The following is a 21,633-nucleotide window of genomic DNA, read 5'->3' on the forward strand; positions in this document are numbered from 1 at the left end:
CCATTGACTTTCAATGGGGCCGTTGAAAACTCGGCTTGTGCACCGTTTTTACACCGCGCCCGTGACCCGTGTTTCGAGGCCGTGAAAAAAATATAACCTGTCCTATTTTTTTCACGGCTAACGGATCGCGGCCCCATTGAAGTCAATGGGGCCGTTAAAAACACGTTTGCACACCCGTTTGACACCCGCGTCCGCGTCCGCGCCCGTTTTATTTATTTCATTTGCCATGGGCACTCTGTCTGGCAAAAGTTGTGGCAATAAAATTTGAAAAAAAAAAATGTACAGGAAGTTTAGGGTCACAGATTATGCTAATTTCTAGCCACCTGTGTCTGGAAGCTTCTCTGTGTGGTGAGGCAGCCATTAATTTTTCACTGAGAAGAAAATGCCGAGGTGGAATGTGGAAAAGCTTATCACCCTGGTCCAGGAGAGGCCAGAAATTTGGGATACGCGCAGCAATATATATCTGGATCGGACCAGAAAGGATGCTGCGTGGGAGCAGGTGGCCCGTAGCCTCCGAAAGAATGATTGGGCCAAAGCTGATAGCAGAGGCCGTGCGGACTTAGGTAAGTGAGAGCAATGTAGTTGTGCTGTGCGTGCCCACTGGATGGCAACCAGATTTTGATTTTAACCCTGAGTTTCCAATAGTGTTTTTTGTGCAGTTCAGCTTCATTTGCCATAAAGGGCCGCACATGCTTTGTTAAAGTGACGTCTATTACATTCCATACAACACCATTTCTAAGTGTAAATGGCTGTCCCTCCCTTTGCTCCAGCATACAGTTCTCATGTTTCTAATCACATGTTTGTGCCCTTTTTGTCACAGACACATGTCCTTGTATTTGAGCATCTTAGAGTTGTGACCGACACTTTAATTTTTAAAGTTAGGGCCACAAGGCTTACACGACTAGTCTCCTCCATCTTGTCCGTCTGCATTAGTATCCAGACACCTGCTGGACTGTACCATGTGCTGTTTATTTGGTCCTTTTTTTTTGGTACCTTGTTATTCCCCATTTGCTCCCTTTTTTGAAAAATGTCATTTTATGCTGGTTTCTTTGGATCCTTTGTGATTTTTTTTTTTTTTTTTTTGCTTCATTATGAACAGTGAAACAAACCAAGACTCGCTGGGCCAGTTGCCGGGACCAATTTCGGCGAGAGGTCTCCAGCAAGGGCCGTAGTGGAGAGGGTCCCTCCCGGAAGAGGCCATACATATATACTGCCCAGTTGCAGTTTCTCCGACCCGTAATGGACTTGAGGCCGTAAGTAAATTATGATTTGTTGATCCATTTCTCATTGTGCTTAATCTTTCAATTGTGTATGCCTCAGCTAATGTGTCCACGAAAGTAATGGCTTCATTTCTGTTGTACTATTGAAGGCATCTACTTTCTGTGGGGCAGCCATGTACAAAATGTCACAATCCCACATTTTTGGAAGGCACACGCCAAGCATGCCTGAATACCTGTAAGTTAACCAGTCCTGCTTGGAGTTGTCGTTGTGCATCAGATGGTGGGCATCAGTTTGCACATGCCTGTGGTTGGTTGTGTCCATCACTTTATGTGAAAGGTTGCCCCCATTCAAACCCGCTGCTGAGCTGTATGATGAGACGACACGTGTAGTGCGCATATAGCACCCCCCCTCTCTGTTTGGTTCCTGCTGCATCAATTTTGGGCAGGTCCCAGAACATAGATGTTTTTAATAATGAAAGGATTTCACAAACGACAAGCCACGTGCGCTCCGCACGCATTATCTCATCATACAGATGTTCTGCGTGTTTGCCTCCTGTTGGTCTTATACCACAATAATCTTTGGAACTTTGCATAGGGATAGGTCATTTATACCTCAAAAGGTGCATGTCTCCCATTTTAATGCAAGTCCAGATTAGTATATCAGTTTTGACATTAGCGGGTGCTTTTATAGTTCCCATATAGATTCCTTTTTTTTACTGACATGTCGGAATTTGATCACCATTTGGTATTGGCCACGTCATTCACATTGCTTTCAATGTATGGCACCAGGACCAACATTGATTCCTTGGTTTGTTTGTGTTCAATGAAAAAAAAACCAGAATCCAATGATGTTCCTTCTAGGCTTGACCACCCGTCTCTGAATGACTGCTCTCATCATGCACATTTGTGGCCCAGTACATGTGATTATTTTGCTGGAAAATAAGTTCGACCAGTTAGACCCTACCTCTTGTATGTTGGTATGGTTGAAGCAGGCCACATACTGGTGAGATGGCGTCAATATCCGCACTGGTTTGGTGCCTGGAATGAATATTCCTCTTCTTTCGCTGGACTGCTTCAACCATCAAACCATGTTTTACCATTACATTACCATTTGCGCTTTACCAGTTGTGACCCATCTTGCCCTATATATTGTAAATACATTTGGAATTGCACTGTGCACATAGATGCATGTGTTTATTGCATATTCTCTTACATTATGTTGTTTCGAGCCACTCCATATGTATAGTGTCTGTATACAGCTGATCACACCTAATATCACTGTTTATTTTCTGTTAAATTTAAAAAGAGATATCTAATTGAGTTTTTACATGTCTTTGAAAAACAGTACTGTGGACAGTCTGGAACCCTCTGTGGAGTCGTCGACAGATGGAAGTGAAACCCCAGCTGTTTTCTCCCCTGCAATTAGTCCGGAACCGACGCCAGCAGAGGAGCCGGAGGAGTCGTCACAGGGCCAGCACCAACAGCCCAGTCCACCCCGTGTCAGGCAGCCGCACCGAAGACGCCCCCGCCAAGTCCCTCCCTCCACCTCTGTGCCAGAGAGTCGGGAGGTTATTGACGCACGCGTCATTGATTTTCTGGCACAGAGGCGGAGTGACGGAGTGGAGGAGAAGATGCTTCGCGGATTGGCGCCCCTTCTGAAAAAAGTGCCGGAACCGGACCACAACGCATGCGTGGCTTCTATAGCGGTGGTCATGAAGATGTTCGCCATCCCAAATCATGGGGACATCCTGGGCCATTTGAACAGATGGATGGTGGATCTTGAAAAAGAGGGGCAACCCCAAGAGGCAGGCCAATTTGGACGGGAAAGGCAACCAACTCAGGCGCCTTCTTTTGCCCCACACCCCCAGTACGGGCCACCCCATGGCCATTTGCAAGGGGCATCACAGCCCATTTTCCAGGGCAATTTGCCCACTGTCCCACAACAGCAGGCTCAAGGAAGGCCACGGTCCTCCTTTCCGGCAGGGTCTTTCACCCAGGACCTCTTTGAGTTATGATTTTCTTTTTTGGGGGGTGGGTTTTCTGTTTCAATTTGTTTGGTTGTGTTTATTTGTCAAAAATATTGATTCTAACCTGTTTTGGTGCTGAATATTTTTGAAAAAAGTTATTTTGTGCACTAAAAATGTGTCTGGTTTTATTTTCTAACATTCCACAAACCATTAACCTTATCATTTGGTGTATCATGCCCAAAAACACACACACAGTATCTACACATGCAACACTTTATTAAGATGCACCGCACCTTTAAATTTATTAACTTTCAACATGAGGTATTAGAAAATTTTATGGACCAAATACTCGAAGTTTAATGATGAAATAGTCTAAATAAATTTAGACCAAAGCATCATTTAAATTAAATGTGTAGATTAAATAAAATATGCGATGTCCACAAAATCTCAGCCCGCAAGCCCACGTCAAGGGTCCTCATTACCTTGCGAGTCCCTACACTCCACTAATACAATAAATTCAAGTAATCTATCTAGAAAATAACAAAAAACTAACGAGCCCAGAAGATTTCAAAAACTGCCACGAATAGCGTCCCTCTGCCATGGCAAGGACCCCTCTGGGCTGTGAAAGTAGTCTGCAAAGAGTTCACGAACTGCAATGCCTGCAGTCCCTGGTCGTCTATGCAGGGTCCTTTCCAAGCCCAAATCTGAAGACGTTGGAAGATCTTCCAAGTCTACAGAAGAGGAAGCCTCGTGAATCCTGGTGAAGTTGTGCAGAACAACACAAGCTTGAATCACCAGGGTAGCATTCTCCGGATCCATCTGTATGGATGACAAGAACACCCTCCACTTGCTAGAGAGTATCCCGAAAGCGCACTCCACATACCGACGGGCACGAGTCAACCGGTAGTTGAAGATACGCCTCCTGACATCCAAACCACGCTTTGGGAAGGGCCGCATAACATGTGGAGTCAATGCAAACCCTTCATCCGCCACGATGACAAATGGAGCCGGCGGACGGGCATATCCGGGCAGTGTTCTGGACTCGGGCAGGGCAAGCTGGTTGGCAAGAAGCCGCTCACCCATTCTAGAAGCACTAAAGATGCGAGCATCCGCAGTGCTTCCATAGGACCCAATATCTACCATTATAAACCGGTAGTTACTGTCAGCAACAGCCATCAGCACTACCGAGAAAAACTGTTTATAATTGAAGAAACGGCTCCCTGAGTGTGGCGGCTTCTTCACACGGATGTGCTTGCCATCCATTGCCCCGATGCAGTTTGGGAACTGCGCTGAATTTTGAAAGCCCTCAGCGATCCGAAGCCAATCGTCCACCTTGGGTTGCGGCATCACCGTCTCTCGGAGCTGCTGCCAGATGACCTGGCAAGTGTGTCGAACAATTCTCGAGATCGTGGAGGTTCCTAATAGAAACTCGAAATGCAGGGATGCAAACGAGTTCCCAGTGGCAAGGAATCTGTTGTGAGAAAAATAAAAAAAATAAGTAACGGAACAACAGAGTCTGGATTCCTTAACAACGTTCTATACACTACATTATTTAAAACCACACTATGTCTAGTGGAGCGTAACCTATGGGAAGGGCCTCTCTGTGTGCGGCCACACCCATTGTAAATTCAAGGGATAACAAATATACACCCTAGACTTTACATAGCATTGCTCTGCCAAAAGCACACAATTCAAGCAACAGGCGGCATGGAATTAATTCATGCATTGTCTAGCAAATGGTTAAAAACCAAAAGGCCCAACCATATTGTACCACAGTATTCCTGCAAAATTGTCTGGTGTGCTTTTGGCAGTAAAGTAGCCAAATGATGGATGACCAGTCGCACCTCTGTCTGAAAACGGCTTGCCAACTCTGCAACATGTCCATGGATGCTTAAACTAAATTATATTGGCAATGGGGAATACAAACCATACCGGAGCATCATTTGGGGTAAGGGCAGTACTAACACGAAATTTTAACATAAACACTGGTTCTACCCTTTGGAAAAAATGCAGATAGTCATGTGCAAGGTAAGAAATCTGCGAGCAATAGCCATTATGTGAACATTAAATCTGAGGGGTAGGCAACAGCACAATCCCCTATAAAAGTGAACAGACTGGGATATAGACTTCTAATAGGGTGGTACACGCTGCTAGCGAACCTGACAGAGTGACCCAATTCGTTCACGCACTCCTAAACACAAACGCATACACCTGTATTTGTGGAAAATTGTCTAGAAGCCAAAAAAGGCATGTAACAGCCTGCAGTAACATGGCTGAGTGACTGACTAAAAACACAATTTGAAACAAACTACAGGTGAATGGCGACGAATCATGGAGTGTGTGGAGCCCTTTATAGATGAACACACGTTTTAAAGCTGCGAAAATAAACCTAACCCCAAAAAAAAAAATCATATGTCGCAGGTTTTCAAGAGGTTAAATCTAAAGAAAAACAGCCCCAAGAAAAATAGGATTTAAAAAGAAGGGGACTTCAGGAAACAGTAGCACATGTCTCACAGCAGCCATTTTCTAGCACATGTTCCCCCTGACACAAGCAGTGCACATTACTGGTGAAACTTTACAAGTACTATACTGCTTACCTCAACGTGACGATGAGCCTTTCCTCAGGTGAAATGCTGCGCCTCATATTGGTGTCCATAAAGGTAAGGACAGTACGTAGAGACGACAGCAATCGGTCAAAGGTACCCACTGACATCCGACAGAAGGCAAAGAACTTCTCTGGATGCAGCCGCAGATCTTGGTAAAGGGTATGGAAGTGTCCTTTCCGGTAGCGTTTGGAAACAATCGGATGGACCCAAAAACGTCGCCTTCTAGTCGGTTCATCATTCAACAAAGGAGGGCGCGGACCCCATTGCCGAGAAACGAGCCAATGCACTAAGACCTCTTCCTCTGAATCAGACATGGTGAAACAGCAAAGAGAGCAGCCAAAATAACCTCTGTACTCTGGAAAGACTACAGAAAATGGCCACAAATGCATACTCAGGTGCCCCTGATTTATACCAGTATCCTGGGTGGAGATAGTAAAATGCCATTTTTTTCCCCATTCTTGGATTTTTGACGGGACGCAAAAAAAACTGTAACACGGACACACGGAAGCGCAATGGAAGCAAAAACGGCCACGGATCACGGAACAACGGAACCACGTTTTGCGGGACGCAAAAAAATACTGTCGTGTGCATGAGGCCTAAGGACGCTATATTAGGCCCAGATTACCAGATTATTGGAATTTGCAATAGAGACACAGTTTTCAGATGCAGGACAGTATATGTCACAAAACCCCACAGAATATGGACACTATATTAGGCCCAGATTTTTGGAATCTACAATACAGACACTGTTTTGTGATGTAGTATAGTATTGGTTACAGAACACCACAGATTATGGACACTATATTAGGCCCAGATTATGGGAATTTGTAATACAGACACTGTTTGCACATGTAGTTAAGCATTTTTTGTACACAAAGCCACACACTATGGACACTAGATGTGACCCAGATTATTAAAGACACAGTCTGCGGATGATGTAAAGTATATCTCACTATTAGGTATAAAATAAAAATATCTTACTTCTGTCAAACACACACACAGTAGTCCCTCCTTTCCGGCAGGGTCTTTCACCCAGGACCTCTTTGAGTTATGATTTTCTTTTTTGGGGGGTGGGTTTTCTGTTTCAATTTGTTTGGTTGTGTTTATTTGTCAAAAATATTGATTCTAACCTGTTTTGGTGCTGAATATTTTTGAAAAAAGTTATTTTGTGCACTAAAAATGTGTCTGGTTTTATTTTCTAACATTCCACAAACCATTAACCTTATCATTTGGTGTATCATGCCCAAAAACACACACACAGTATCTACACATGCAACACTTTATTAAGATGCACCGCACCTTTAAATTTATTAACTTTCAACATGAGGTATTAGAAAATTTTATGGACCAAATACTCGAAGTTTAATGATGAAATAGTCTAAATAAATTTAGACCAAAGCATCATTTAAATTAAATGTGTAGATTAAATAAAATATGCGATGTCCACAAAATCTCAGCCCGCAAGCCCACGTCAAGGGTCCTCATTACCTTGCGAGTCCCTACACTCCACTAATACAATAAATTCAAGTAATCTATCTAGAAAATAACAAAAAACTAACGAGCCCAGAAGATTTCAAAAACTGCCACGAATAGCGTCCCTCTGCCATGGCAAGGACCCCTCTGGGCTGTGAAAGTAGTCTGCAAAGAGTTCACGAACTGCAATGCCTGCAGTCCCTGGTCGTCTATGCAGGGTCCTTTCCAAGCCCAAATCTGAAGACGTTGGAAGATCTTCCAAGTCTACAGAAGAGGAAGCCTCGTGAATCCTGGTGAAGTTGTGCAGAACAACACAAGCTTGAATCACCAGGGTAGCATTCTCCGGATCCATCTGTATGGATGACAAGAACACCCTCCACTTGCTAGAGAGTATCCCGAAAGCGCACTCCACATACCGACGGGCACGAGTCAACCGGTAGTTGAAGATACGCCTCCTGACATCCAAACCACGCTTTGGGAAGGGCCGCATAACATGTGGAGTCAATGCAAACCCTTCATCCGCCACGATGACAAATGGAGCCGGCGGACGGGCATATCCGGGCAGTGTTCTGGACTCGGGCAGGGCAAGCTGGTTGGCAAGAAGCCGCTCACCCATTCTAGAAGCACTAAAGATGCGAGCATCCGCAGTGCTTCCATAGGACCCAATATCTACCATTATAAACCGGTAGTTACTGTCAGCAACAGCCATCAGCACTACCGAGAAAAACTGTTTATAATTGAAGAAACGGCTCCCTGAGTGTGGCGGCTTCTTCACACGGATGTGCTTGCCATCCATTGCCCCGATGCAGTTTGGGAACTGCGCTGAATTTTGAAAGCCCTCAGCGATCCGAAGCCAATCGTCCACCTTGGGTTGCGGCATCACCGTCTCTCGGAGCTGCTGCCAGATGACCTGGCAAGTGTGTCGAACAATTCTCGAGATCGTGGAGGTTCCTAATAGAAACTCGAAATGCAGGGATGCAAACGAGTTCCCAGTGGCAAGGAATCTGTTGTGAGAAAAATAAAAAAAATAAGTAACGGAACAACAGAGTCTGGATTCCTTAACAACGTTCTATACACTACATTATTTAAAACCACACTATGTCTAGTGGAGCGTAACCTATGGGAAGGGCCTCTCTGTGTGCGGCCACACCCATTGTAAATTCAAGGGATAACAAATATACACCCTAGACTTTACATAGCATTGCTCTGCCAAAAGCACACAATTCAAGCAACAGGCGGCATGGAATTAATTCATGCATTGTCTAGCAAATGGTTAAAAACCAAAAGGCCCAACCATATTGTACCACACATACGCTGCTAGCGAACCTGACAGAGTGACCCAATTCGTTCACGCACTCCTAAACACAAACGCATACACCTGTATTTGTGGAAAATTGTCTAGAAGCCAAAAAAGGCATGTAACAGCCTGCAGTAACATGGCTGAGTGACTGACTAAAAACACAATTTGAAACAAACTACAGGTGAATGGCGACGAATCATGGAGTGTGTGGAGCCCTTTATAGATGAACACACGTTTTAAAGCTGCGAAAATAAACCTAACCCCAAAAAAAAAAATCATATGTCGCAGGTTTTCAAGAGGTTAAATCTAAAGAAAAACAGCCCCAAGAAAAATAGGATTTAAAAAGAAGGGGACTTCAGGAAACAGTAGCACATGTCTCACAGCAGCCATTTTCTAGCACATGTTCCCCCTGACACAAGCAGTGCACATTACTGGTGAAACTTTACAAGTACTATACTGCTTACCTCAACGTGACGATGAGCCTTTCCTCAGGTGAAATGCTGCGCCTCATATTGGTGTCCATAAAGGTAAGGACAGTACGTAGAGACGACAGCAATCGGTCAAAGGTACCCACTGACATCCGACAGAAGGCAAAGAACTTCTCTGGATGCAGCCGCAGATCTTGGTAAAGGGTATGGAAGTGTCCTTTCCGGTAGCGTTTGGAAACAATCGGATGGACCCAAAAACGTCGCCTTCTAGTCGGTTCATCATTCAACAAAGGAGGGCGCGGACCCCATTGCCGAGAAACGAGCCAATGCACTAAGACCTCTTCCTCTGAATCAGACATGGTGAAACAGCAAAGAGAGCAGTCAAAATAACCTCTGTACTCTGGAAAGACTACAGAAAATGGCCACAAATGCATACTCAGGTGCCCCTGATTTATACCAGTATCCTGGGTGGAGATAGTAAAATGCCATTTTTTTCCCCATTCTTGGATTTTTGACGGGACGCAAAAAAAACTGTAACACGGACACACGGAAGCGCAACGGAAGCAAAAATGGCCACGGATCACGGAACAACGGAACCACGTTTTGCGGGACGCAAAAAAATACTGTCGTGTGCATGAGGCCTAAGGACGCTATATTAGGCCCAGATTACCAGATTATTGGAATTTGCAATAGAGACACAGTTTTCAGATGCAGGACAGTATATGTCACAAAACCCCACAGAATATGGACACTATATTAGGCCCAGATTTTTGGAATCTACAATACAGACACTGTTTTGTGATGTAGTATAGTATTGGTTACAGAACACCACAGATTATGGACACTATATTAGGCCCAGATTATGGGAATTTGTAATACAGACACTGTTTGCACATGTAGTTAAGCATTTTTTGTACACAAAGCCACACACTATGGACACTAGATGTGACCCAGATTATTAAAGACACAGTCTGCGGATGATGTAAAGTATATCTCACTATTAGGTATAAAATAAAAATATCTTACTTCTGTCAAACACACACACAGTAGTCCCTAAAGGATAACTGATATATATATATATATATATATATATATATATATATATATATATATATTGTATATTTTATTTATTTTTTTGCTAAAGTGTAGGGCAAGTGATAGGTAACAATTTTGCAATAGACTTTATTTAGCCAAAATGTTTATTTTTGGTAGAAACCTGGGGCTGAAATGGCCCTTAGCAGCACTCTTCAAGTGGGCACAGGACACAGGAGTCTTAGGAGTTAAAATTACATTTATATTCCCCCTTTCTATGCAATCTAATGCTCCATTACATTCACTGACCTGTGATACCTGTGATCCCTGTGATAATAATTCATGAAGCAGCCGCCGGAAATAGAAGCACTGTGCGCAGTAAGCCGGCTGCTGCTTCATGAATTATTTCATAAACAAAAGTCCCTTTTAGAGACCCTCGGGATATTTATATATATATGGCAATGGTCTAATGAGACCTTGAATCCCTGTAGGGGTCCCTAACTAATATTAAAACTTATATCTTTAATGGTTATTAATTAAAAATTTGAAACGAAAAAGAAAAAACACGCTCAGAAGAACAGTTATTTAAAATTATCAGTGTCTGATGTTGGCTAGGGTTAATTCGGAGTGGTGTGGTCGCGTTCCCTTTAAATCAACGGGATGTTTTGATGGATTTGAATACGTCCCACCTAGTGTTGTGAGATAATATTGGAACCAGCAATTGGATTGAGGGTGATTTGCTTTGTTCAGAGTGATTCTTAGTCACATTACATGTGCTGGCTGAAGTGTCACTCCTACTATGGGTTCACTGTGACCTTTAGTAACACTCTGCTAACAATGTTGCCGTTTCCACTCCTGCAGATGTAGGAGTCAACTTCTCACACGCAGCTATCGCTACTATCATGTGCTGGCTGAAGTGTCACTCCTACTATGGGTTCACTGTGCCCTTTAGTAACACTCTGCTAACAATGTTGCCGTTTCCACTCCTGCAGATGTAGCAGTCAGCTTCTCACACATCGCTATCGCTACATCACCATTCATCCTCTATCTATGCTGGCTCCCTGTCATCTCCCTCTGCTTATACTCTAGCGTGTCCTCTATTAACATTCATAGAGGCACGCTGTAACACTATCTGTCCCTGTTAGGGCTCGCTCTCACACTCTCTCCTATGTTTGCAATGCTGCTGATTGCAGCGTACTAAATACTTCGTTTCCCTGCCGGTCAGACACTGCTTAAAATTGACAACACATTTCCCTCCCTCCCGACATGTTTCGCCACACCGTGGCTTCGTCAGGGGATAGAGGTGTATGTGTCCGCGCGCTCATTATGACCCTCCTATGAATTATTATCACAGGGATCGCAGGTCAGTGAATGTAATGGAGCATTATATTGCATAGAAAGGGGGAGTATAAATGTAATTTTAACTCCTAAGACTCCTGTGCCCAGCTTTCTGTCTCCCAGGGAAGCACGGGAGTCAGAAGCACAGCGTCTGCACAGCCCGTCTCCCCTTTTGTAATATGAGACGAATGGCCCTTAGCAACTCTCATTTGAAGAGTGCTGCTAAGAGCCATTTCAGCACCAGTTTTCTACCAAAAATAAACGTTTTGGCTAAATAAAGTCTATTGCTAAATTGTTACCTATCACTTGCCCTACACTTTAGCAAAAAATAAATAAATATGACAGTTATCCTTTAAAATGACTTTGGGGTCATTGAAAAGCTTTTTGGTAGTTAAAACAGCAAATTTCTCTCCCTGCACTTTCTGTCCCTTCCTCAACACTGTCACTGAGACTGCAGGTAAATAGATTGCTGCTCTAAAACACACACACACACACAGTAGTCCTTAAAAGGAATTTTGGGTCTTGGAAAAGCTTTCTCAGAATAAAAACTGTGATATTCGCTCCCTACTTTGTCTTTCCCTCCCTACGCTCTGCTCTCCCTGTCTATGTCTGAGCCGAACATGCATCATCGGGTGCTATATAGCACCCGATGACGCATTCTGGCAGCCAATCACTGTAATGCCAGCAGCCACTGGCATTACAGTGAGGGCAGTACTTACCTGCACCATTATTGGCTGCTTAAAACCCACAAAACGTGCGGGGAGGAGACTCGAGCATAGCGGCTGAGAATGCTCGCTCATCACTAAAAAAGAACATAAAATTTTTGAGGACACATATAATTACAGGGAGTGCAGAATTATTAGGCAAATGAGTATTTTGACCACATCATCCTCTTTATGCATGTTGTCTTACTCCAAGCTGTATAGGCTCGAAAGCCTACTACCAATTAAGCATATTAGGTGATGTGCATCTCTGTAATGAGAAGGGTTGTGGTCTAATGACATCAACACCCTATATCAGGTGTGCATAATTATTAGGCAACTTCCTTTCCTTTGGCAAAATGGGTCAAAAGAAGGACTTGACAGGCTCAGAAAAGTCAAAAATAGTGAGATATCTTGCAGAGGGATGCAGCACTCTTAAAATTGCAAAGCTTCTGAAGCGTGATCATCGAACAATCAAGCGTTTCATTCAAAATAGTCAACAGGGTCGCAAGAAGCGTGTGGAAAAACCAAGGCGCAAAATAACTGCCCATGAACTGAGAAAAGTCAAGCGTGCAGCTGCCAAGATGCCACTTGCCACCAGTTTGGCCATATTTCAGAGCTGCAACATCACTGGAGTGCCCAAAAGCACAAGGTGTGCAATACTCAGAGACATGGCCAAGGTAAGAAAGGCTGAAAGACGACCACCACTGAACAAGACACACAAGCTGAAACGTCAAGACTGGGCCAAGAAATATCTCAAGACTGATTTTTCTAAGGTTTTATGGACTGATGAAATGAGAGTGAGTCTTGATGGGCCAGATGGATGGGCCCGTGGCTGGATTGGTAAAGGGCAGAGAGCTCCAGACTCAGACGCCAGCAAGGTGGAGGTGGAGTACTGGTTTGGGCTGGTATCATCAAAGATGAGCTTGTGGGGCCTTTTCGGGTTGAGGATGGAGTCAAGCTCAACTCCCAGTCCTACTGCCAGTTTCTGGAAGACACCTTCTTCAAGCAGTGGTACAGGAAGAAGTCTGCATCCTTCAAGAAAAACATGATTTTCATGCAGGACAATGCTCTATCACACGCGTTCAAGTACTCCACAGCGTGGCTGGCAAGAAAGGGTATAAAAGAAGAAAATCTAATGACATGGCCTCTTTGTTCACCTGATCTGAACCCCATTGAGAACCTGTGGTCCATCATCAAATGTGAGATTTACAAGGAGGGAAAACAGTACACCTCTCTGAACTGTGTCTGGGAGGCTGTGGTTGCTGCTGCACGCAATGTTGATGGTGAACAGATCAAAACACTGACAGAATCCATGGATGGCAGGCTTTTGAGTGTCCTTGCAAAGAAAGGTGGCTATATTGGTCACTGATTTGTTTTTGTTTTGTTTTTGAATGTCAGAAATGTATATTTGTGAATGTTGAGATGTTATATTGGTTTCACTGGTAAAAATAAATGATTGAAATGGGTATATATTTGTTTTTTTATTAAGTTGCCTAATAATTATGCACAGTAATAGTCACCTGCACACACAGATATCCCCCTAAAATAGCTAAAACTAAAAACAAACTAAAAACTACTTCCAAAAATATTCAGCTTTGATATTAATGAGTTTTTTGGGTTCATTGAGAACATGGTTGTTGTTCAATAATAAAATTAATCCTCAAAAATACAACTTGCCTAATAATTCTGCACTCCCTGTATGTCCTGTCTACATCTGTACTATGGCACTGATTTACAGTATAACAGAAGCTATAGGTATGTGCACAGACAGACCTCACTAACTTATAATGGGGACTTTTGAGATTAATTTGGGCTGTCTTTTGTCTTGGCAGCAATAGTGATAGAATTCTCTACAGATCAAACCTAACTCTATCAAGTGGAGAATTATGAAACTGTCTAAAAACCTGCCTTTGTTGCTCAAGGGTCAAGGCAACCTATGATAAGATTAGGGCTACATGGCAATCTACCTCACCAACACATGTCGCAGGTCCAAAGATCGCCATGTAACAGTGCAGCAATTGAACTGAATAGGGTTGCAGCATCCGTGACCCCAGAATTAATAAAAATCTAACACTGACAGATTTTTTTGTGATTATAGGGTCACAGTAACTTGCAGGTCGCACTGCAACCCCATTCAGGTCAATGGCAGCACTGCTACATGGCAGCTTGCTTACCTGATGGTTGTCCCTGCCAAGATTACCACGTAGCTCAAGCTTAAATCCTTTATCTGCTTCTTATATTAATATCTCCTTTTTTACACAGAGAGACAAGCAAAAATTCTAATAGTAGTCGCATGGACTCTTGCCTTCCTATTTTCAATTCCAACCTTGATTATTTTTGGAAAATATAAACTTGCCAATGGAGAAATTCAGTGTTGGGCTCTTTGGCCAGATGAGTCTTATTGGAAACCATACATGACAATTGTGTCCTTCTTGGTGTATTTCATTCCCCTGATCATTATAAGGTAAGTGTATATTACATAAACATATAATATATATTCAGGAATGATTCAGAGATGTCATTGTGAGTCAGAATTAGAGATGAGCGAATTTATGCTTATGAAATTTGTTCACACTTCGTTTGCTGGTTAAAGTGAATTGCGTTATGGATTCCGTTACCACTGACCATAACGCAATTCTATGACGGAATGCTTTTAGAGGCATTCCGCTATTCATTCCGTCATAATAGAAGTCAATAGGCTGCAAAACGGATTCGTCCCTTTTCTGTTATGCAGGACTCCCCTGCATAAAATAAACGGGACGGATCCATTTTGCAGCCCATAGACTTCTATTATGACGGAATAATTAATGGAATGCCTCTAAAGGCATTCCGCTATGCATTCCATCATAGAATTGCGTTATGGTCCGTGGTAACAACGAAGTGTGAACGAATTTCAAAATATGAAATTCTCTCATCTCTAGTCAGAATGATTCATCACTTAAATGCTATAAATATCATAAAGAGCATTTTTCAGAAAAACAACTGTTTTGGTGGATATTTGTTGAAACAAGGCAGAATTGGAATCCAAAGAAATGAGAAATAAGCCTGTGGAATGCCAGAAAATGATATTTATGAAACTACCCTTCACTGACCATAGCTTCAAACAACACTATGCTACAATTTGCTGCCACTTGAGATACTGACTAGTAAAAAAAGAAATACAAAATATAAAAAGAGGCAAAATTGCACTTAAAGTGAGCTGCAGCACACTGGCATTAAATGGTTGAACTCTTTTCAGGTGCCTGGCCATGAAATCAGGATAGCGTTGCACTGTCTTTTGTATGCTGTCTCTATCATGCATCGCAGGGTGTTACTTTAAAACTTTAATTTTGTTGATTGTCCTATTTTTTTTATTTACCTTACCCATGCAAACCCATCCTAAGTGCAAGGCCTTATTTTGTTTCTGAAACGCAAGTCTAATATAACTTCTCACTCTGGTAAATGATCCATAGATAAATTGTAAATAAACTGTTTCATCATTTTGGAATCCTTGCAGTGCCTTGGAGCTAAAACTGATAGCCTTTTTGTTTTGTTACAATTCTTCACTGATATCATGTGGCATGTACAATGCCTCATTAATTAAATTCATGGCCTTATCATCAGACTACAAGACTACTGTAATTTCTATGCAATAGCTTCTATCTTTGTTAAGAGAAATTATATTAACCGTTTAGTGAAAAAGGTTTTTCATGGCTTAAGGCAGGTTTACACGTTCCAATGTAACAGCCGATTGTCGGGAAGGAACCATTACTTTCTGAAAGTGGGCTGCTCGTTCAGTAAAAGGGAACAGCTGCATTTACATTTATTGATCTCCTGCACATTATGAGGACCCCCCTATTCCCCATACAGCTGCACTGTTTATGGGTAGCAGATCGCTGTTTAGACAGCACAATCTGTTGCCCAGAAACAATATTTGGTGTATCTGCACAAATGACAGGATCACCCAATAAATACGCTTTTCGATTGTTCATTGGGTGATTGGGGGCACAGTTACATGGAAAAATTGTCAGGAAACAAGCTTTCTCACAAATGTTCGTTTTCAATAATCTGCCCGAATATCAGGCAGTGTAAAAACCACCTTTAATATCTTTTTTTTTTTCTTCATTTTTTATCGCATTCCATTTTTTATCGCATTTTTTATCGCATTTTCCACTTTGCAGAATTATGAGGGCTTCTTTTTTTTTGTAGGATGGGTTATGTATTTGTAATGGTTCAATATTTGGGTACATATCACTTATTAATTAACTTTCACTAACTCTTTATGGTAGCAATGGAAACATTTTTTAGCAAACCATAATTTTTTCTTTATAAATTTTAAGCCATTCACCATTCAGCTAAAATAATGTTACATTTGTTCTATGGGTTAGCATGATTATGGCAATACCAAATATGTATAGGTTTCCCCCTCGCCTATGACAGCACCCATGGAGAGACCGCCTCCTACTCATCAGGACAGGAAACAGGAACCAGAAACGGCTTTAAAAGAGAGACCACCCTTTCCACCTCCAGTTCTGTTTCCTGTCCTAAGGGGACAGGAGGGAGTCAGAAACCATCATTAGATGGAGCAGCAGGTGCTGCGGGTGCCCGAACAGTTTGAAAGTGTGTAGGAGGGCTTACCCGTGCGGTGTAAGTCTCCTTTAGGAGCCGCTGCTAAGTCTGAGCCTCTTTCTCCTTCCTCCCGGCTCCGCTCCTTCTCTGCCCAGGGTGGTGTTTTTACCTTCCTGGTGCTGCCGTCCTCTGCAGCCGTGTTGCATGTTTGGCTGTCAGCACTGCGAGTGGCGTGCGCATGGACACCGTGGCCTGGACGGTGACGTACTTCTGATGCCAGAAGTGGGGGGAGCTGGTGTGCGTGCCAGAGTGAGAAAAGCTCAGCCAGCTCACTGCCCTGCTGGCTGAAGAAGCGGGCAGTTCCTCCATTTGGAAGATCCAGTGTCTGAACATGGAGCAGTCTCAGAACACAGAAGCCACTGAAATCACCAATGTTCTCTCTGTGACCACGGATGCCAGCCCCTTTGGTTGGGGAGCCCATGTAGAGTGTCTGCTACTGCAGGGAACTTGGGAACTGAATGGAAAAAGCCTGATAGGAAGTTTTTTATTCCCTCCTCTGTGAAATGTAAATACCCCTTTGAGGAGAAGGTGACTGCCTCTTAGGATAGAGACCCTAAGCTAGATGCCCCTGTGGCCTAAATAGCTCAAAAAAACAAACCTGCACTTTCATTTGGGGATATGGGTTCTCTAAAGGACCCAATGGATGGAAAGGCAGACATTTATTTAAAGTAAAATTGGGAAGACTTGGCGGCGGCCTTTAAACCAGCTATTACCACTACTTCGATAGCTAGATCCCTTAAAGGGGTTATGCAGTTATTTTAAACTGATGAGCTATCCTCTGGATAGATCATCAGCCTTTGATCCGCGAGGGTCCGACACCCGGGACCCCCGCCGATCAGCTGTTTGAGAAGGCAGCGGCGCTGGCAGTAGCGCAGCGGCCTTCTCGTTGTTTACCGTAGGCCCAGTGACATCATGACTAGTATCACTGGGCCTGTGGTAAACAGCAAGAAGGCTGTGGCACTACTGCCAGCTCCGCTGCCTTCTCAAACAGCTGATTGGCGGGGGTCCCAGATGTTGGAGCTCTGGCGATCATCAGTTTAAAATGACTGCAGAACCCCTTTAAGGCATGGATGAAGGAGTTGGAGGATCACATTAATGGGGATTCCCCTAGGGAGCAGTTGTTATCCTCTTTTCCTACTTTTTATAATGCCCTAGATTTTATGGCGGATGCTTCGGCCGACTCCCTAAGATTATTGACCAGGGCTTCCGATTTATCCAATTCTGCCCGAAGAGCTATCTGGTTGAAAAACTGGAGCGGATATGCTTGCTCTAAAGCTAAGGTTTTTGGCATTCCGTGTCAAGGGGAATTCTTATTTGGCCCGGTCCTCGACGATCTTCTTGAGAAGGCCTCTGATAAAAAGAGGGGTTTTCCTTCCATCAGTCAGCTATCTAAAAAATCTTTCCTCCCCAAGTTTAACAGGGAAGTTTTCAGGGGAAGAGAAAGACCTAGACAATATACAGGAGCGGCAAAAAAGTCAAAGGGATTTCTTTTTTCCGAGGAAGAGGCCTCAAAATAAACCAGCCCCAATGACGCCAGGCCTCCAGTGGGTGGTCGTCTGTCTCACTTTTCAAGTCAGTGGCAAAAAATCTCCAACAGCCCATGGATAAATGCTATTATAAAAGAGGGCTTAAAATTAAATTTTCAGAGGTCTCCGAAAAAAAGATTTGTGTTGACAGACTATCGTGCAGACTCCACAAGGCAAGCAGCCATTATTTCAGAGGTTTATTCCCTATTAGCAAAAAAAATTATTGGTGAAGGTTCCAAAACAAGAAGAGAGAAGAGTATTTTACTCAACTCTTTTTCTTGTAAAAAAGCCGAATTGTTCTTTTCGTACCATAATAAACTTAAAATGTCTAAACCGTTTTTTGGTGTATGAAAATTTTTGGATGAATTCCATCAGGTCAGCAGTGAACTACCTCTTCCCAGATTGTTACATGGCCACAGTGGATCTCAGGGATGCTTATTATCATGTTCATATCCATCCCCACCACCAAAAGTTTTTGAGAGTAGCAGTTCTCTTAGAGAGCGGAATTATGCATGCCCAATTTCTGGCCCTTCCCTTTGGACTTTATCAGGCCCCATTGCAGAGATGATGGCTCATGTGAGAGAGAAGGACTTAGGCTACTTTCACACTAGCGTTCGATCGGATCCATTCTGAACGGATCCGCTCATATTAATGCAGACGGTGGCTCCGTTCAGAACAGATCCGTCTGCATTATAACTTATAAAAATTTTCTAAGTGTGAAAGTAGCCTGAGCGGATCCGTTCAGACTTTACATTGAAAGTCAATGGGGGACGGATCCGCTTGAAGATTGAGCCATATGGTGTCATCTTTAAGCGGATCCGTCCCCATTGACTTACATTGTAAGTCGGAACGGATCCGCTCGCCTCCGCATGGCCAGGCGGACACCCGAACGCTGCAAGCAGCGTTCAGGTGTCCGCTCACTGAGCGGAGCGGAGGCTGAGCGCTGGCAGGCGGATGCCTTCTCAGTGGATCCGCCTCCACTGAGAATGCATTAGGGACAGACGGCTGCATTCAGGGCCGCTTGTGAGCCCCTTCAAACGGAGCTCACGAGCGGACACCTGAACGCAGGTGTGAAAGTAGCCTTAGTTATAATTCCCTATCTAGACAATTTTCTGCTCCTCGCCCAGTCAGATCACATCTTGGAAGTACATGATTACCTGGTTGAGAGAGGTTCTGGACAGACTAGGATGGGAGATAAACTTAGAAAATTCCAGTTTTCAACCGAGTCAAAAGTGCAGTTTTTTTAGGATGATCTTAGATTCAAAGTCCCAAAGGTGTATTTTGCCCTTTCACAAAGCTCTGCTGATCTCATCAAGGATTCAGAACCTTCTTTCTCGCCAGGTAGTTTCACTAAGAGAAGCCATGTCGGTGCTGGGGCTGATGTCTGCCGCGATCCGGGAGTGGAATGGGCCCAATACCACCGGAGGTCCCTTCAGCTTCAGATTCTGGAGGTTTGGGACAGGAGTACTCTCTCTCTGGATCGGAAGTTTTAGCTATCATCACAGATGTTGCCTTCTCTGGAATGGTGAATGAATCTTGAAAATCTACAAAAGGGTGTTCCCTGGCACAGAGATGAAGTGCTCTCTGTGACCTTGGATGCCAGCCCCTTTGGTTGGGGAGCCCATGTAGAGTGTCTGCTACTGCAGGGAACTTGGGAACTGAATGCTCTCAGATTAGCATTGACTCAGAGTCTTCCGTTGATCAGGGGCACAAATGTCAGGCTCTACTCCGACAATATAATAGCAGTTGCCCATATCAACAAGCAGGGTGGTACCAGAGCTCAAAGTCTGATGACCCTAAGCCACCAGATTTTCAGGCTAGCCGAGGATTTTCTCTTATCTTTTTCTGCAGTGCATCTAAAACAGGTAGTCAACATTGAAGCAGATTTCCTCAGCCATCATCATCTATGCCAGAGCAAATGGTCCCTAGATCAAGGGGTTGTCAACAAAATATTGACCTTATGGGGCCTCCTGGAAATAGACCTCTTTGCCACCAGGTAAAACAGAGAGGTGGGGGGTTCTTTTCTCTGTCACCAAGGGATCAACTAAAGGCAGTAGACGTGTTGGCTCAGTCCTGGAGAAGGGGGCTTCTTTATGCCTTCTCCCCTCTGAAGCTGTTGCCAAGAGTATTCAAAAAGATCAGGGAAGATTTTGCTACAGTTATAGTGATAGCCCCCTTTTGGCCAAGGAGGGTGTGGTTTTCAGAGCTCTGCAGAATGTCTGTCACCACCCCCTGGGTTCTTCCAGTTTTCCGGGGTCTTCTAGCTCAGGGACCAATCCTTCACCCAGAAGTAGAGTGTCTTCACCTGATTGCCTGGCTTTTGAGAAGGATTTTTTTTTTTTTTTTAAAGGGGTCTCTCTGATGAGGTCATCACTACTGGCTAGTCGTAAGAAGGTTACTTTTGGCATTTATTTGAGGATTTGGAGGGTTTTCTACAGATTTGATGATAAACCAGTGGATATCTGCTCCAGATATTCCTCTTGTCTTAAATTTCTTACAGGAAGGTTGGAGAAAAAAAACTTAGACCTAGCACTTTAAAGGTGCTAATCTCAGCCTTAAGCGGTCTGTTTGAATAAAAATTTGCGGGTCATCCCTAGGTAAAAAGATTCATCACTGCAGTAAAGATTCTTCACTGCAGTTTCAAAATTATCCTCAGTTTTCAAAAATAGGGTCCCTCCTTGGTATCTAAACTTAGTTATTTCAGCCCTGACGTCACATCCTTTTGAGCCGATAACCAGCATTTCCACTAAGATGATCTCCCTAAAGCTGGCCTTCCTCCTAGCTATTACCTCTGCTAGAAGGGTTAGTGAGATGGCTGCTCTTTCCATTGACCAGGTTTACGTAAGGATCTTGGAGGTTCAGGTGGTTATATCTCCTGATCCTTCCTTTTTGCCAAAAGTGTCTTCCTCTTTTCACCATATCCAAGAGATAGTTCTTCCCTCCTTCTGTGCTTCTCCCATAAATGAGAAGGAATTGGAGTTTTATTGTTTAGACCTGATGAGATGTTTTATTCAATATCTGCAGGTCATGCAGCCATGGAGGTCTTCCTCCCATCTGTTGCTTTCCTTTCATTGTAGTAATAGGGGCTACGCTGCATCTTCTCAGACTAGCACTAGATGGATCAGGCAGGCTATTTACTTAGCATACTCTTCCAAGGGAGCTGTTCCACCATCGGGGTTTGGGTCTCACTCTACTAGATCAGTCTCTACTACTTGGGCAGAGAGGGCTTCCGCTTCTATAGAGCAGATTTCAAGGCTGCCACATGGAGTTCCCTGCATACTTTTTTCAAACATTGTAAACTTCAGCTGACTTTTAATGAAGGACTGATATTTGGCCGTAAAGTACTTCAGGCCGTTGTCCCACCCTATATAGATCTCGCTTATATCTCCAAGGGTGCTGTTATAGGCGAGGGGGGAAAATCAGATTACACT

The 21,633-nt window shown here is 43.6% G+C and overlaps 1 protein-coding gene across 1 annotated transcript in view; it reads left to right on the forward strand.

Moving 5' to 3' along the window:
* NPSR1 (neuropeptide S receptor 1) overlaps positions 1-21,633 on the forward strand; it is a 776,755-nt gene that overhangs the window by 320,656 nt on the left and 434,466 nt on the right. The window contains exon 5 of the mRNA XM_044294353.1: positions 14,331-14,532. Within this exon, the coding sequence (XP_044150288.1) occupies positions 14,331-14,532 (202 nt within the window). The remainder of the gene's footprint in view (positions 1-14,330; positions 14,533-21,633) is intronic.

Source organism: Bufo gargarizans, chromosome 5, assembly GCF_014858855.1.
Source record: "Bufo gargarizans isolate SCDJY-AF-19 chromosome 5, ASM1485885v1, whole genome shotgun sequence".
Classification (NCBI taxonomy): Eukaryota; Metazoa; Chordata; class Amphibia; order Anura; family Bufonidae; genus Bufo; species Bufo gargarizans.